This window comes from Engraulis encrasicolus, chromosome 11, assembly GCF_034702125.1.
Source record: "Engraulis encrasicolus isolate BLACKSEA-1 chromosome 11, IST_EnEncr_1.0, whole genome shotgun sequence".
Lineage (NCBI taxonomy): Eukaryota > Metazoa > Chordata > Actinopteri > Clupeiformes > Engraulidae > Engraulis > Engraulis encrasicolus.
The window spans coordinates 40,092,277-40,111,482 of NC_085867.1; the positions used below are offsets into that span (position 1 = coordinate 40,092,277).

General features: G+C 43.9%; 1 protein-coding gene across 1 annotated transcript in view; it reads left to right on the forward strand.

The window, feature by feature from the left end:
• Positions 1 to 19,206, forward strand: part of mapk10 (mitogen-activated protein kinase 10) — a 114,946-nt gene that overhangs the window by 33,741 nt on the left and 61,999 nt on the right. Inside the window, exons 2-3 of the mRNA XM_063210619.1 lie at positions 1,051 to 1,122; positions 4,978 to 5,147. Coding sequence (XP_063066689.1) covers positions 1,051 to 1,122; positions 4,978 to 5,147 — 242 coding nt within the window. The remainder of the gene's footprint in view (positions 1 to 1,050; positions 1,123 to 4,977; positions 5,148 to 19,206) is intronic.

Genomic DNA, 19,206 nt, shown 5'->3' on the forward strand with positions numbered 1-19,206 from the left:
TGTTTAACTGCAGTGCAGTGCAGTCTTTTCAACTATTATTTCAGTGTTCCCCTGGTGGAATGGTTTGCATTATGCAGTACAGGTAAAAAGTATGTTCAGGAGTTTTCACTGTTGTTTTTGACTTTATGTAATAGTAAATTTGGTGCATCTATCAGCGTTTCTATTACACATTGCCTTTCATTTGGGCATGAGTAATGGGTATAGCTGTGTATTGCTGACACAACAGAATTATGGTGCCCAAAAGGACAGATTTCCTGTCATCATAATACATCATGTTTTCTTGCAGTTTCATGACTATAGATCATTTTTCAGAGAAAGTGTCAGAGAAAGTAAGGCACACATGAAAAGTGTATTTTGCCTCATTATATTCTCCTACAGTCTCATTTGGACCACAATACATTATATAAGTATTTGGCTTTATGACAACTTGGAAATACAAAGACACACATGCACACACACACACACACACACACACACACACGCACACGCACACGCACACGCACACGCACACACACACACACACACACACACACACACACCACTGGGTGTTTTTGCGTGCAAAGAAACACTTAATTCTATTTTTTTACATGTCACTGTTATTGCATTTTTGAGTCAGTAAGCAACTAATTAACTAATACTATATGAATCATTCACATTCTTGTCTTCTCCGGTGTCTGTTAATAACAGACTGGCCACTCCCGACCACTCAATAGCTAATAGCTCCACTAATACAAATTGAGCCCTAAAGTGGCCACACAATGAAAAATCCAATTGCTCTCTATAATAATCTCAATACACATCTTTGAATTAATTAATTCATGCACTTGAATAAATTTCCATTTGGTAGTGTCATAGTGGAAAAATAGGCCAGGCATATTCGCTACCCACTTATTTTAAAAGCCCACAGCTGAAGCAGGCTATTTGTGTAAGTTTTGATAAGTGATCAATCCTGTTTTATGTTTTGTTTTCCTTATTGTGTCTTTCGAATGTTTGGATTGTAGTTATTTATTAATCCTGTTCATGTTTTTGTTTGCTTATTGTGTCTTGCAGGTATTTATGAACAGACATTTCCTATACTACTGCAGTGAACCAGTCCTGGATGTGAAGATTGCCTTTTGTCAGGTGTGTGTTCCATACAGGTAAAAAAGGTACAGTACTCATTCGCTTCCATTCTGCCCGTCATTGTCTGAGTACCTGGGGGGTATGCTAAGAACATGGTTTAAGGGGTATGCCACTATTTTGGGGCTTAATACAGTTAAAATCGTTGGCCAGGCTACAGTGATCCATTGACTTTCACTAGCTTAGCTACATACTCCCTCTTTTAACTTGTCTTACAGCAAGACAACGCTTTACATGAAAAATAAGACACTTTACCACCTTTATAAACCCCAGCCAATAATGTTAATTGTAATAAGCCCCAAAATAGTGGCATACCCCTTTAAGTAGTCAACCAGGCTTAGTCAACCTACAGGAAGTGGTAAACATGCTAATAGATGTACCTGCAGGCATTGTTTAGTTGAGAACATGAGGACTCCAGGCCCTTCTATTAGATGATTTACCTCTACCACAAAGTTAACTTAACCTGGTTTACTATTCAAACAGTTTCTTAGTATACCTCCCTGTTCTTGGAATGTACGATGGCTCCACTGGTGTCGCTGGTTCAGGTATTATCAACAACAACAACAACAGCAGCAACAACAACACCAACAACAACAACAACGACAACAATAACAACCAACAACAGCAACATTGTTAGATAAGACTGAAGGCACTTTCATACACATAACACCCTTTTAATTGGGCTTGCAAACTGGTTTTACTGAATTTCAACACAATCCAGATTTAATCAATTACTGTTCTAATATTTTAATGTTTTCTAATTTACTGACTTTTTTCAGGAAACGTGTTTGTATCATCTGGCACTATTGGAGTCACTGTGAACATTCTTTGTGTGATGTGAAACATTTGTTGTCCTCGGCCATTTAGGCTCTATCTGTAATGTTCTTATCTGTGTTGCAGATAGGCTACACTGGGCCACAATCACATGTCAAATTCATATGACTATATTCCAGCTGGCTTCTCACGTACCTGACATTGACTTATACAGTCATGTCAGTGCTCGGAAAAAAAAGCCAATAGCAAAAGTGGACAAACTCTAATGAGAAAGTAAACGTCCCTCCATGCTATTATACATTTAGCCTGTGCTCCTAACACATGTGATAAGCTCATGCACCTAGGATGGAACAGCTAGTTCAAGGAACAGCTGCTTCTGTGAATCGGCTAAAATCGGCTATGTGGCAGAACTTTTACTTTTGGAGCCTATCTGCGTCAATATGCTTGTGGGTCATTATAAGGATACCGTTGTGTGTCTTTCATGCTCATGTGTGGTGTAGTGGATACATTACATACACTGCATAGCCTGACAACACAACCCACATCTGGCTAAGCTGTGGCAGGGTTTCGACCTTCTGGCCTTTTGTGGTAGACTTGGATCAGTGTGTTTTGATCAGCCACGGAGATCGCACCAACGCCAACTGTTCTCAGAACAGTAAGACCAGTTAGACCTTCATCAGTCTGAATGCCTCTGCAAACCAGGGAGATATTCCAAGACCATGGTTAAGTGATGATCTTGGATATGTTAACCTACTGGAAGTAGTAAAGCCAGTGTGTAGAGGGCTTACCTGAGCTGCTAAAAGATATCAGAGATGTAAAGCAGACTTGTACGAAATTCCGAATTGAATGAATTGAAATTAACAGTAATGCCATAATATGAACACTAGGTGGTGGTGTTCTATGTACTCTCAATGGGTGGTGTAGATTAAATTCAAAGAAATTCAAGGTAATTACACCACCTGGTGTTCGGATTATGACATTACTTTGAATTTCAATTCATTCAATTCGGAATTTTGTACAAGCCTGGTGTAAAGTAAAAGTAGAAGTGCTCTTACAGGTATCTTCCTCATCATGTACAGTGGAATAACTGTGCATACATTTCAAATCAAGTACTAGTGTTGTAATTTGCATCAGTAAGAGTTCTTCTACTGCTACTTTAACTTTCGTCTCTAAAAGATAGTGAGAATACATCTGTATGGCCATCTTGGTGTTGTTCAATTGTCATGTCCACCTCATCAAACGCCAGTTCATCTTTTTGTGTATACGGCTGATTCCAACATGACCAATGTACCAACAAGCACAAACACAATCTTACAGTACCTGTGATATTAATTAGTAACACAGTATGTAAGTAACATATATCATTATGCAGTTACACTGTACCTTTGCGCTATGTATGTACAATGTTAGTACATAATATTACATGTTGATACATGAAGTTACACTGAAAATACACCGTACAATTAAGTGCTACAGCAAACTAACATTGCACAGACAGGAGCGAATGTTTATCGTGCTTTTTTGGAAGAGGTTGAGTAAACGGCTTTTGAGTAACGGCTTTAATCTATGGGTTTATAAAAGCTCTCCTTCAGTTATTATAGTGGTGCTTTCCCTTCAGTCCCTGCAACTGATCTTCCAAAAGGAGATGACAATTACTTTGAATCTTTGTTAATCAGGCTCGAATTAGCCTTGTCAGTTTCACGCTCTATTGTCTCCTCCATAAGAAAGACGAGCCCCTAGAGAAGATATAGGGCTTAAAAGAGCTGGAGAGGAAAGCTTCTCTTCTCTTCTCTTCTCTTCTCTTCTCTTCTCTTCTCTTCTCTTCTCTTCTCTTCTCTTCTCTTCTCTTCTCTTCTCTTCTCTTCTCTTCTCTTCTCTTCTCTTCTCTTCTCTTCTCTGTGTCAGTCCCTGTGCAGTTGGCCAGAGTTTAGGGGCTGGGGGCCAGAGAGTGCCTGAGCTTGAAAACTGCAGTCTCTGTAACGTATCCACTTCAATGTACCACACAGACATATCATACAGTACAGCCCACTCACCCTGGCTCACTCTCCTCTCAGCTCTGGGTGCCTTGCACCATTCAAGCTTAGATAATCAATTTCTCCTCTCCTCTACTGGCTGGCCGAGGCCTGACCAATCATCCTAACTTGGAGCGATTAGGGTACAAGCCAGAGATGGCACAAAGATAAAAGGGTTAATTGGCCTTGGTCAGTGTTGCCCATCGAATGGAACAGGCATCAAGCACTACATTCTATTTACGATTGTCTGGCTGGCTGACTTGTGTGAAAAGGGGTCGTTTTCTGGAGAAGTGCTGTGCATGACCTTTGTTAACCCTTTTTTTCAATAACGTATCATTTTGGTAACATACATAGGCAGCTAGAATATGTAAATAAACTATGTATTATAATAATGAATTATAACGGGCTACATCTCTTTTGTATAGCGCTGGTGATACTGAAATAAAACTCAAAAGCGTTTATACTGTGTTATATTGTACTATAATGTCTCACACATCTAGTGTACTCACCAGTGGTTCAGCACCAATGAGTACTTCATGGTGCCTGTTTTAATTTCTGATGTGATGATTACACATAAGCTACTGAGCAAAAGAGTAACAGTCTCAGAACCATTAACACATTATTGTTTTATTGCCATAGGGAGTTTGCATAATGCGTCCTGTATTTTACTGGGAGAAATTGTTTCAGCCATTGCATTCGAGAGACACAAGAGAGCTACAGTAATGTACAAATCAATGATGTGTGAGAGTACACTGTCACAGCCCGTATACTCTTACATTGTTATTAAATCTCACTGCACAGTAAAACATCAGACGTTTGACATTGTGCATAATATTGATTTGGGGTGTAGCATACCATCTTAAATAATAAAAATGCGTTCTCACTTCTCACACTGAAATGTGAACAGATATTGACTCCTTTTCTTTGCTCCCAGGCTGTAATTACTTAAAAAGTCCACCTTTTCAGTTCTTTAATTTACAGGATGTGTGTTGGGGGCATGAATTTTGATTTTCTTATATTGGTGACTATAGAATATAATATCTGTATGTTTCCCTCCCCTTTGCTTTTGCAGGGGTTTGGTAAACAAGTGGATGTGTCATACATCGGCAAACATTACAACATGAGTAAAAGCAAAGTGGACAACCAGTTCTACAGCGTGGAAGTGGGGGACTCCACCTTCACCGTCCTCAAGCGCTACCAGAACCTCAAACCCATCGGCTCCGGAGCTCAGGGAATAGTATGGTGAGTCACTGGATTTTTTTTTTAAGAGATATTTTTATGGGCTTTTTGGGCCTTTATTTGATAGGACAGTCTGAGATGGTGACAGGAAGGCGAGTGGGACAGAGAGACGGGGTGGGATCAGGAAATGACCCCGGCCGGACTCGAACTGGGGTCCCCGTGGGCATGCAAGCCCAAACGTGGGGGGCTTAGCGTGCTGCGCCACAGTGCCCCCCGAGTACCTGGATTTTTAAAATCTTCAATCCCAGAGGAATGAAAATATTGCTTCTTTGAATAGAATAAGAGTGTTGCCCTTCAGAAACAAAATGAAAGAAGAAAATATGTGAAATTCGGTGAGAGCTGGCTTTTGTCCTACACTTTCTATATCAGCAATGGCCAACGAAGTGGAACAGTTTCTAGTGAAGCCTAAAATAAGCCCTTAAGTTCAATTTAAAATCTTACAATGGCTGTATGCGGTTCCTTTTTTTATCACATTATGTACGTATCAATGACAGTATAAGTCAATGGCATGACTGTTGTATATTTTTAAGAGACTAAAATCAGGCTGCCTTTCCCTCTGGGATGTGGCCAATATTTTTGAACTCTTTTCCTGTCCTTTTGTGTGAGACGGGTATGATGGGTGAGAATGATGACAAAATGTCCTATGTTTGTGACAGCAGTGTGTGCGAATACAAATGAGCATGTTTTTTTCTTTTACACACATGGGATGACACATATGACACATGTGGTGTATCATGGCACTTGCCAGATAAAAAGACCCCAAGACACAAAGAAATGTCAAGTCTCAGTTTGATAAAGCTTGTGTGTGTGCGTCATAACGCAACCCCAGTGCATTGGGTCATGAGCAAGGCAGACAAGACGACACCAGGCTTAACCCCTCAGTGGCGAAGGGATTGACGGTGCACAGTGAAAAGAATGCAGTGTTAATTCAACACTTTTGAGAATATACTGTATAGTCTTATTATTTTGTATTAATATATAGTATACTATAGTGTAGTAATATATATCAATATAATATAATAATATATAATATATATAATAGTGTAGTATTATATAGTGAGTAGCTTCAACTCTTTGTTAACACTAACATTGAATGGGACTGTACATTATATTGTCAGAATATTGTTGAAATAACATCTCCTTTTTTTACTGTGTGACAAAGCCAGAGGTCATCCACCCCGATTCCTTCCCTTCTTCCCTTAGCTGTCACAGTGTCTGGTGGCTGATTACCAGGCCTTGGTGTTACTATGGTGGAGTTTGCTTTCTGGCTGGCTGACTGACTGGCTGCTTGGTCCTAAACGATTAAGTGTTTAATCTTTGAGTGCTGAATTAACACTCTTAGCGCATATATGGCATCACAGTGTTTATTCAACACTCAAAGAGTTGAAATTGACAATAAAATCAAAGGGCACCATATGTTCTCTGAATAGTGTTTAAATAACATCGAGTCTGAGCTGTGTGACAAAGCCAGAGGCCATCCACCCCGATTCCTTCCCTTCTTCTCTTAGCTGTCACAGTGTCTGTGGTGGCTGATTACCAGGCCTTGGTGTTACTGTGGTGGAGATCGCTAGCTGGCTGATTGGCTGCTTGGTGCATGGTCCCAATCGATTTAGAGTTAAATTAACTCTTTGAGTGTTGGATTAACATGACAAGAATTGGAGTTAACACTCTTAGAGCATTACAGTAACATTGCAGTGACATTACAGTGTTAACAGACTTGGAATTCACACTATATTCAAATGAAACTATACTATATATATATACAGTATATATATATATATATATATATATATATATATATATATATACACACTGTATATGGCATCACAGTGTTAATTCGACTCTCAAAGCGTTGAAATTAACACCAAAATCGAATGGGATGGGAATTGTGGTGAAACAACATTGCATTTTTTTCCAACTGTTTGACAAAGCCAGAGGCCATCCACCCGATTCCTTCCCTTCTCTTAGCTGTCACAGTGTCTGATGGCCGATTACCAGGCCTTGGTGTTACTGTGGTGGAGATCGCTAGCTGGCTGTCTGGCTGTCTGGCTGGTTGGTGCATAGTCCCAATCGATTTAGTGTTAAATTAACTCTTTAGGTGTTGAATGAATGTGACAATAGTTGGAGTTAGCACTCTTACAGCATACATGACATTACAGTGTTAGCAGAGTTGAAATTCACACTAAAATCGAATGGGACTGTATATATATATATGTCATCACAGTGTTAATTCAACACTCAGAGCTTTGAAATTAACACAAACATCGAATGGGATGGGAATAGTGATGAAATAATATTGCTTTTTTTTACTGTGTGACAAAGTCAGAGGCCATCCACCCCGATTCCTTCCCTTCTCCCCTTAGCTGTCACAGTGTCTGTGATGGCCGATTACCAGGCCTTGGTGTTACTGTGGTGGAGATCGCTAGCTGGCTGGCTGACTGACTGGCTGCATGGTCCCAATCGATTAAGTGTTAAATTAACTCTTTGAGTGTTGAATTACTTGGACTACATATTTGGCACTGCAGTTGTTAATTCAACACCCAGAGCGTTGAAATTAACACAAACATCAAATGGGTCTATATATTCTCTGAATAATGTTAAAATAACATTGAGGGTTTTTTTTACTGTGTGACAAAGTCAGAGGCCATCCACCACGATTCCTTCCCTTCTCCCCTTAGCTGTCACAGTGTCTGTGATGGCCGATTACCGGTCCTTGTTGTGGTGGAGATCGCTAGCTGGCTGACGGGCTGCTTGGTGCAGGGGCATGCCCGCCTTTGAAGCCGTCTGTCATGGGGAGATCTGAGACAGCACTGCTGGGATGAGATGGGATGGGACCCCTGTGCTCCTCCACCCGTCCCTTTTGCTAACCCCCACCACCCGCCCCCACACACCATCCCATCTCACTCTTGACACCACACACAGGCAAGCATTCACATTCAAACACATATAACACACAAACATACGCACACACTTGCGTATGCACACACATAAACAAAAACTTACACACACGACACACACCGACCTAGGTGTGTTTGTCCTACAGACATACGTATGTGTGTTTGTCTTACATACGTACGCTCACACACACACACGCACGCATGCACGCACAGGCACGCACACACACACAAACAAACTGACACACACACACACACACACACACACACACACACACACACACACACACACACACACACACACACACACACACACACACACACACACACACACACACACACACACACACACACACACACACACACACACACCCTTCCTCTCATGTCCTTCGTCTCCCCCTCAGCTGCCCCCTCCTCTCTCCTCTCCTCTCCTCTCCTCTCCTGAGCAATTGTGTAAATTGCTAAAGAAGCCAAGGAGATTGAGAAAGACACACAGCGAAAGGAGCGATAGAGAGACAGAGCCATGACTACTAATGTGCAGTATCAAGCCCCTGCTTGGCAGGCTGCTGAGACCCAGTCTGGCGGACAGACTGGCCTGATCCAATTTACTGCCTTCCCTTCCCTTCCCTTCCCTCTCCCATCTCCCATATCCCTCCCCAGTTACCACGGTCACGTGACGTGTTGTGGCACTGGGATGGACAGTGTCATCTCTATGGTGACATAATGCTAGTTTAGTAAATGCCCTTGGGCGGAAGAGAAGAATATCTCACATGGCGAGATACTGCAGTGTTATTGCTGTGTAAATAATAATATAATTGCTATTCCATATGTGTGGAATGCGAAATGTTAAATTGTGTGTTGTGTTGTGTAAATAGTAGAACTACCATAAAACTGACTAGTCAGGACCAAGGAAGCCGACAGGGGGGACAAAGGGGTCACTTGTCCCCGGGCCCACTGAAAATGGGGGCCCAGAATTGGATCCTCATTACATTGTATGTATCAGGTTTGGGGCCCCTTCATGTGTCTTTGTCCCAGGCCCAGCCAAAGCTGTCAGCAGCCCTGGTCAGGACTTTGTTTCTTGCTTTTGTTGGTTGTACTTCAGGGATAAAACACCCAATTCCACCCATAATGGTAGTTAATTTATAAGGGGACAAGAGCACTTGCGCTGCAACAGAGCAGTACAGTGTGTTACAGTGCAGTGAAGGCAGTGTATAATCTCAGTGCATTACAGTACAGTGCAGTGTGGTATAGGGAAGTGTGGAGCAGCCAATGCATAATCTCATCTTGTACAGAGCGGTAATACAGTGTAGTGTAGTGCATTACAGTGTATTGCAGTGTAGTGCAGTGCAGTGCATTGCTGCAGTGTAGTGCAGTGCAGTCCAGTGTAGTGCAGTCCAGTGCCTTAAGGCGGATTCATACTTAGCGTAACTGGAGCTGACCTCATTCATACCTTCCTCGCGACGATGGCGTGCGCTCAAAATGGCGTCACACGCCCCTCCGCAAGCTGGCGCGGCGCGAGGTCGTGCACCCCACATTTTTTGTAACTTGGCGTGCGCCACCAGAGACCATGCAGGTAGGCAGACAAGGCAGGAGCTGCGAAGAGATATGGCTACAGCTACTGTACTACAGAATGGAACCTGCATCATTTTGAGGATAATAAAATGTCTTTAGAGAGTTATTTTATCTTCTCTCTTAAATGTTGTTCAGTGAAACAATTGTTTACTTTAAGCACGTTGTGTTTGGCGATCTATTTCTAAATTCTGCAGCCAGAACAATGCTCTCACATGTCTTGGAATGATCTGGCAATGTAGGCTACAACAAAAATCTATGTTTCATTGTGGTAAGTCATAAGTCAGACGTTCAGTAGCCCTACAGCAGCCCTGTTTGGCTTTCTATTTTTATACATCTCTAGAACTCCCGCTGCGAGTTGCGATGGATTCTACCGTTTTTCTCATGAACAGCAGAGGGCACATTTCCGAAAATGCAAGCAAAAGCCTGTAAATGGCGCTTTTGACTATGAATGGTCTGCCACATTTTAATGGTTCTCGCGCCAAATGCGCCAAAGTGCGCACGTTAAGTATGCAGAGCCCTTTTCAGTAAAGTGCATCACAGTGCAATCCAGTGCCGTGCCGTGCAGTGTAGTGCAGTGCAGTGCATTGCTGCAGTGTAGTGCAGTCCAGTGCCGTGTAGCGTACATAGTGCTGTGCAGTGTACATACTAGCGTAGTGTGGTGCAGTGTATTACTGTGCAGTGCAGTGCAGTGCATTGTAGTGCAGTCCAGTGACATGCAGTGTACATACTAGTGTAGTGTGGTGCAGTGTATTACTGTGCAGTGCAGTAGTGCAGTGCATTGTGGTGCAGTCGGTGTATAATCCACCAAAGCCCTCGGCAGCTGCTGCCCTGCTCCTGCCGTTTAGCTTACCTTCCCTCCCCGGCCATCCATCCATCCATCCAGCAAGCCATCCCCTGTGCTACCACCAGTACACCTGCCAGCATGCACTAGGACTGTAATGCGCTCTGCTTTTATTTGCTGTTTCCCGTCCCGTGGTTTTTGGATGGCGATCAAGCCTATCAGATGCGTATTTACCAAGTCAGGCAAGCAATGCAAGGCATTATCCCTTTTTTGAAAAAGAGAAAGAAGTAGAAAAAAAAACATCAACACAGATTATGTAATGGTGTTATGTAATGTTTGAAACGTTTGCCTGAGATACAGGAGGATACGGGGATGCTGTTGGTCCTGCTGTGCTGTGGTCTGGCCTATGAGCTGGGAGCTGAGCTGTCTCTGTCTCTGTCTCTGTCTCTGTCTTAGTGTCTGTCTCTATATCTGGCTCAGTTCTATACTATCTGCCCACTCCAGCCATAGTCAGAGCCTAGACCTGTGAAGGCTATGAATTTGGTAGAAAAGAAACAGAGAGAAACATATATTTTGTTGTTTTTCAAAATACATATACAAGATCACAATGCAGTAACAGTAACATCAGCATTACAATATCCGTAACCGAACACCTACCCGACCCGACCCGGCCTTATACTGTGCGTAACATGGCCCCATAAGCAAAAAAATGAAATAGCAGTTTGAATAGCTGTTGAGTTTTTAAGCGATATCAGTGGAGTTTTATTAATAGTCCTTGTCCCTACAGGAGATCAAAATAATTTAGCAGATATCAAAACCAGAAGGGGACCCCTCCCATGATCCAGTCATCATACCCTGGTGTGCCTGTGCCTGTGCAAAGGGGGCCGATTACTGCAAAATAAACACACTCGTAAAACCAAGATGACAGAATTCATGGTTTATTTTTACAGAAAAAAAACCCACACACAGTAGGGAGAACGCTTTGGTGCTGACACCTCTCAGAAATAGCTGTGAAGTGTCATATTAATTAAGGTGACGAGAGTGGTTTAATTTCACCCTGTCAGCCAGTATAAGCATGCCTATCAGTTTATGTGGCTTCTAGCAAAATCATGTCTTGTCGCCTGGCTTCAAGACTTACTACTCAACTTTTTTGTGCTCTCATTGAACATTTGCCTGTAAATTGAAATAAAATAGCAAAAGCATTAGGGTGTACAAAGCGAGATGAGAATAGCCAAGTGTACAAGAAGTACAACATGGTAATACATTTGTTTTTGTTTAATGCTTTGTAAGGTTTTGCTGTCGAGTCTTGGTTAAATTTTCCCATTACTCCAACCACTGAAGTGAATGAGAGAGTACATTTCACAGGTTCTTACTGTAGTCACAGTTTTTCGTCTTAAGCTTCTGAGTCATTTGTGTGTGTGTTTTTGTGTTCCTGTGGGTCCACAGTGGACTAGAACACTGCAACGGGGCAGACACACATTTGATCAATCACTGAGGACGTATAGTTCAGGAATTCTCATTTGAACGCAGTTCTGTTGCTGTTGCCATGGATGCTTTCTTAGGAACAGCTCCTTCAGTGTGCCTGTTATCACTTAGATCATTGAATTCCTCACATCTAATTTACTTTTTTTATTTATCTCTGTGACTTTACAATGACAATTTCTCAAACACAAAAAAATCGGTGAAGATTGATGTTTGTTTGTATTTTATCAGGGAATGCACTCTGACAAACAGGGCAGGGAAATGTCAGCCTGGTCCTGAGCATCCTATAATATTACCATTTCATTTCGTACTCATGGTCTGGGGGTTGTTTGATCTGACGCGATTGCAGGAAGCGGGAAGTTTGCACTCAGTTCTGGTTTGAAATGATTGGACAGCTCTCACCCAATCGCCGACAGTTACTCAACAACAACACAGCGCAGGTGTTTACGGTATCGTCACGAGCATCCTGCCCCTTTCGCCCCCACCAACCCGTCTCTTCGCTTATTGGCTGTTTTTTGGGAAGGGTTGGCCGGCCAAATCCTACCGCTCAACATCGCTCCACAGAAAACAGGGGCCAGACTAGTAGTGGAGCCAATCCTTTGGCGGAAGTACGTAGAAGGGCGCAAGGCTAGGGAAATGCGGCGCGCCAAAATGATGATAGAAATGGGACAGGCATGTTTCTCAGTCGTGTTTGTGGTTCAGTAGCGAGTGTCTTATTTGAAATCAGCTGGCATTTGTGGCAAATGTCTTCAGTCTCATTATGATGACCCCCTGCCCCTGGCAGATCAGAGAGCTGCTCCGATAATGAATGGCAAAGACGAAAGAGTGTATGTCATCTTGAAGGTGGTACGCAATAATATGCGTGTGTGTGTGTGTGTGTGTGTGTGTGTGTGCGTGCGTGCGTGCGTGCGTGCGTGCGTGCGTGCGTGCGTGCGTGCGTCTGTGTGTGTGTGTGTGTGTGTGTGTGTGTGTGTGTGTGTGTGTGTGCGCGCGTGCGTGTGTGCGTGTGTGCGTGCATGCAGCTAGATACACCTGCAGTGAACTATGGGGTGGGGCAGGGTTTTTCCTCAACAGTGGCACCTGGTGCTTGCGTGTGTGTGTGTGTGTGTGTGTGTGTGTGTGTGTGTGTGTGTGTCTGTGTCTGTGTGTGTGTGTGTGTACAGAGCTGCTGAGTGTGCCATCTGGGCCCCATTCAGATCTCCACAGAGATCAACCCCCCCCCCCCCCCACACACACACACACACACACACTTATCTAATCAAACACACACACACACACACACACACACACACACACACACACACACACACACACACACACACACACACACACACACACACACACACACACACACACACACACACACACACACACACACACACACACACACACACACAGCCAACCGTGCACCACCTGGCATTCTCCTCCACCTACCACACATTTCCAGACACCTCAAACTACAACTAGCTCCACCCAGGCCCACCCCCCCCCCCCTCTTCCCCCAGCAGCAAGAGCCCTCCAGTCAGACCATGTTTACCTTTTTTAAAGTGAAAGTGAAAACAAGTGAAAGCCCATTGGGAAACTCCAACTCCCATTGTCATTGTGACACAGCACTCCACAGCACACAAGTGAACTCTGCACACAACGAAATTGCATTTATGCCTCACCCGTGCAAGGGGGCAGCCCTCAGTGGCGCCCCATGGGGAGCAGTGCGGTGGGACGGTACCATGCTCAGGGTACCTCAGTCATGGAGGAGGATGGGGGAGAGCACTGGTTGATTACTCCCCCCACCAACCTGGCGGGTCGGGAGTTGAACCGACAACCTCTAGGATGCAAGTCTGACGCCCTAACCGCTCACCCATGACTGCCCTGTGTGTAGTCTAGAGCATGACACGGGAATGGATTTTTCACTCCCGTCCCATCCCGGTCCCAGAAAAAAATCCCATCCCGTTCCATCCCGGACTGGAGTAAAATAAACAAATCCCATCCTGCCCACTCCTGAAAAGAATGTTTCCCAATCCTGCCTTCTCCCACTCAAAATCAATCCCACTCCCCTTTCATAGGCTTTTTTAAATGAAAAAATAAGCGAGCATTCCCGCTCTCATTCATTTTTCTTCCCGCTCCTGCCCGCTCCCATTCATCTTTATTCCCGCTCTTGCCCACTCCCGTTCATCTTTAAGATTTTGACTCCCATCCCACGGGAATTCCTGAAAAATGTCATCCTCTAGTGTGGTCCCCCTGCCATCCACCTGCACTCCAGAACACCTGTGAAGGGAAACAATCTGTAGAGCTGAGGTGGTCTTTAGCCAGCCCTCTTGTTTTGTTTTCCTTTTTTTCCTTTTCTTTTGTTGTTGTTGTTGTTGTTGTTGTTGTTATCTTGGCTCACTTGGCTTCCGTCCTTCGAGAGACTGGCAGGTGTTTGATGGAGCGTATATCTCTGAGTCTGTGAATATTCCGCCTCATTTGCTCGGTGTCCGCATTCACCATATGCTGCCGACGTCTGGTGGTGACACCATAAATGAATGATGTTAATCTGTTGTTGTTGTGGTAGGATTTCTTTGGAGTCTTGCAGAAGAGGGGAAGGACATTGAGTTAAGGATGGCTTTCCTGATTGTTTTTATTTTATTACATTTTTGGGCTTTTGTTTAACCTCCATTGGATAGTCCAAACTAATAATATCGGATCCACACCAGCCCAGCTATGTGCACACACACTTCACCCTTCTACCATCTGCCCGCAGATACAGGTGCATGCTGGTTACGGAATGAAGCTGGTGTAGAGAGAGAGATAGGGTAGGTCTGGAGGTGGTGACACAAAGCTGGGAGGGAGAGAGAGAGAGAGAGAGAGAGAGAGAGAGAGAGAGAGAGAGAGAGAGAGAGAGAGAGAGAGAGAGAGCGAGAGCGAGAGCGAGAGTGAGAGCGATAGGGTAGGTCTGGGGTCTGGGAAATGATCCAGGCTGGGTCCCCCTGAGCAATTTGCCCATTCAGTGCGTCAGCGCAGTGGGCCACAACACCCCCAGAATGGCCGTTCTGAGAATCCACTGTTATAAGTAACATAAATGCTATTAATGAAAAAAAAGTATCCAAAGCATCGCCACAAAGATATAAGGACACAAGGATATAACCAAGGATAACAAGGATATAATAGAAATGCTGTGAACATGGTATACGGTATATAGTAGGCGGAATATGGCGACCTTACGATAACGTGCAGTGAAATTCGAGCTGCCCGTCTAACACCGCATTGATAACGCAGGCAGCAAACACCTTTTGTGTCAGGTGGCATTTTGGTGAAGGATTTTATAGTCTTTATGTGGGTTCATGTTATTCCATTGCCCTTTGGTCATAACCTTTTACAGTGCTGTTGAACAACAGAACCCATTTAACCTGCGTGCGGCATTCAGCATGCTGTTTGTTAGCCCCCAGAGCTACCTCCAGTCAAGGACTTTGGTAGTCCACTACACAGTAAAAAACGCCAGTGATAATTGATCACCTAGAGACACGGTTGGACTGGGGACGAAAAACAGCCCGGGCATTGTCCTCAAAGACCAGTCCCTCGCCCTCCACTAATTTTCTACGAGCTTAGTCCACTATCTGCAGGATATTTAAGATATATCCATGGGCTGTGCCATCTATATTGAGGGCTGGTCTCAAACGAAAAAAAAACCCCCAAAAAAACAAGGAAACAAAACAAAAAAAACAACAGCATCGGGCCCTGAGGACTGTTGGCCCACCGGGAAAGTGCCCTGTATGCCAGATTACCAATCCAGCCCTGCCTAGACAGTACTCTAAGAACCGAATAAACCTAGCCTAGTAAACTAGCGCCACTCGCTGGCGGCAAAAATGTTTTGCCTGCGACTGGTCTAGCCTCGATCTGTCGAGGTGGTCTGCCCAAATTGCCCTGAATCTGGCAAACCAATCACAGCGCAGAGATTAGTTTTGAATCGAAGTGGGTGGGGTAAGCACAACAACAAGAATGATTGAACAGCTCTCGTTTGACGTCAGTTTTGGAAGAATTAGACTCAAGGTTTTCGTTGAAACGTGTTCAGGAAGATGTTCTACGCTCATTAATTTTTAAGAAGGACTTTTTCGCTGTTTTACCGACAGGCTATAAAACGTGGATCCACGTTCTTTGATGGTAGTAATTTGTCAGTTGCGCTGATTGGTCGAGCGTTGGCACAGACACGGTTTGAAAGACAACGGGTGGTGTCTCTTCAACAGTCTTCTGATTGTATCGTTCATCGAGGCCAGACGAAATTACACATCCAATCTCACATTTAGGCTGGTTTATCAGGCTAGAATAAACCCTGAAAGGTGTAAAAATCGTCTGTTTGAGTGTTGAATTAACACTGCGTTTTTGTTTTTTTTGTACTGTGTACGCTCATGCTCCTATAACAAAGCAGTCAGTGTGAACTGAACACTAGTCACAGCTGACATTGCCTGTTAACACTCCTGACACATATGCAAAGTTTAAATTAGCTTTTAAAAAACACAAACATTACCTAACATGATGGAGGGGTGTACCCTTCACCACAGTTTGACAGCAATGTTCGGAGAATGAAAGTTGTTCAGAACGTTTTGTCCCATAAGATGTAATAAATCCTGGCGTTTAAGAAAACACATGCCTCGTGCATCTTGTAAATGGACATTGTAGGTGGTGTACTGTATATTGGCTCAAGCAGCCTGAATTGAGTAATGTTAGCCTTACATAAGATTGCATCTTTATTTGGCAAAAGTCCCAGGATGTACTTACTGTTAGCTCTGGCCCCTTAGTTTACAGAGGGCCTACAGTACAGATTTACTGCCAATAGAGGAGAGTGACTATTACGTTGGCCTGGCCAAATCACATAGGTTACTGCACCAGTCAGTCAAATAAAGCGAATCTTTTCATTGGATGGGCCTGATTGGTAGGATGACCCTCTCCTGTTTTCCTTGCTATGACCTGAGTGTTCAAGAGATATTATTAAAGGGGTATGCCACTATTTTGGGGCTTAATACAGTTTAAATCGGTGGCTGGGGTTTATAAAGGTGGTAAAGTGTCTTATTTTTCATGTTAAGCATTGTCATGCTTTAAGACAAGTTAAAAGAGTGAGTATGTAGCTAAGCTAGTGAAAGTCAATGGATCACTGTAGCATGTAGCATGCTACACGAATGCATTGACTTTCACTAGCTTAGCTACTTTTCACCACCTTTATAAACCCCAGCCAACGATTTTAACTGTATTAAGCCCCAAAATAGTGGCATACCCCTTTAACACATTCGTAAAGGGTTATAATGTTATGATGCATTCATAAAGCGTTGTATCGGTGCACAGGTATAATCGTACAATCGTGACTGCAGTCATGAAGTGTTATGCTGTTTTTTAACCCCTTAAGACGCGGCATTATACATTTGTTGTTACCAGTATGGTAATGACCAAGTCGTGGTGCATTACTAAAGGGCCTTTGTTGTGTCATAGTATTGTAGTGATATGGTAGTTACATTTCAATGACTATTACAGCGTGCCACTGGAGGTACGGCGCGCATTAAGGGGCTACGCCTGTGAAGCAGTCAGTGCATTATAAAATTATTCATTACTTGTGATAATGATAATGTCTGCATTGACTGCTCATGAAAAAGTCAAAAAGGCTTTATAATGATGTTTCACTGAAAGATAATGTTTACAAGTGCATCCTTGCAAAACCTTGTAATGTTGTAATGCCTTATGTGTTGCGAGTTTGCATAAAAAGTTGTGGATATTTATATACAGATTATGAAGCCTTATGAATGTGTTCATAGCCTCTCTTCTGAAGGTCGGGTTCAAAGAAAGTACCAGCCAATTTCCTTTACAACCGACTTCAGCCAGAGGGCAATAACTTGTCCCATTTTATCTCTCTCTCTCTCTCTCTCTCTCTCTCTCTCTCTCTCTCTCTCTCTCTCTCTCTCTCACACACACACACACACACACACACACACACACACACACACACACACACACACACACACACACACACACACACACACACACACACACACACACACCGCTTTTTCATTTTTCCCTTATCTGTGAGTGCAGGGTGCTGGAGTCCCGCAGAGAAAACTGGCTGGCTGGCTTGTGTCCCTGTGTGTGTGTGTGTGTGTGTGTGTGTGTGTGTGTGTGTGTGTGTGTGTGTGTGTGTGTGTGTGTGTGTGTGTGTGTGTGTGTGTGTGTGTGCGTGCGTGCGTGCGTGTGTGTGTGTGTGTGTGTACTGTGTGTTTGTAGAGTGAGTTTGGGCCCAGAGTTCTCTCTAAGTGTTGAATTAACACTGCATTTTGTACAGTTTGTGTGTGTGTGTGTGCGCGTGCGTGCATGCGTGTGTATGCATCGCGTACGTGTGCGTGTGCGTGTGTGTGTGTGTGTGTGAAGTGTGTGTTTGTAGAGTGTATTTGGGCCCAGAGTTCTCTCTAAGTGTTGAATTAACACTGAATGTTGTACAGTGTGTGCGTGCATGTGTGCGTGCCAGCACGCGTGTGCATGCATGTGTGTGTGTGTGTATGCTTGCTTGTGTATGTGTGTGTACTATGTTTTTTACGGCCATTGTTGGTGAATCACTGCTCCCTTTTGTCCCCACTAATGAGTCCATTGAAGTGCTGATTAAAAGTTGAGTGTGGACTGTAATCATGTGATTACGCCGTGGCAGAGACGGGGGATTTATTTGTGCTCAGTGTGCCTGCCTGCCTGCCTGCCTGCCTGGCTGTTGTTGTTGTTGTCGTTGTTGTTGTTGTTGTGTTGTGCCTGCCTGGTCCTCACTCTGCACAGCATGCCGCAGCAGTAGCAGTAGCAGTAGCAGTAGCAGCAGTAGCAGTAGCAGCAACACTATTATTTGAGCAGTGCTGTCGTAACATAGCTGAGGATGTGGGGAGAGAGAGAGAGAACACATAGTTCCATATCATGGCAGGGAGGAGAGAGAGAGAGAGAGAGAGAGAGAGAGAGAGAGAGAGAGAGAGAGAGAGAGAGAGAGAGAGAGAGAGAGAGAGAGAGAGAGAGAGAGAGAGAGAGAGATGCACACAGCCACAAATGCTTAAATTATACGGCCTTCTCAGCCAGTATAAATCCAGTCGTAAACAGTCACTCCCACATAGTCCATCTCTGTCTCTCTGTCTCCCTCTCTCCCCTCTGCCCTTCCTCTCCTGCAGAGAGAGAGAGAGAGAGGGAGAGAGTGAAAGAGAAAGAGATGCACACAAACACACACGCAGGCACGCGCACATGCACGCACACACACACACGGTACAGTACGCACACATGCGGTACAGTATTGTGTGTGTGTTACTGCTAGAGTGATGCTGCTACTGTAGGCTGTTTGTGTTAGAGTGGT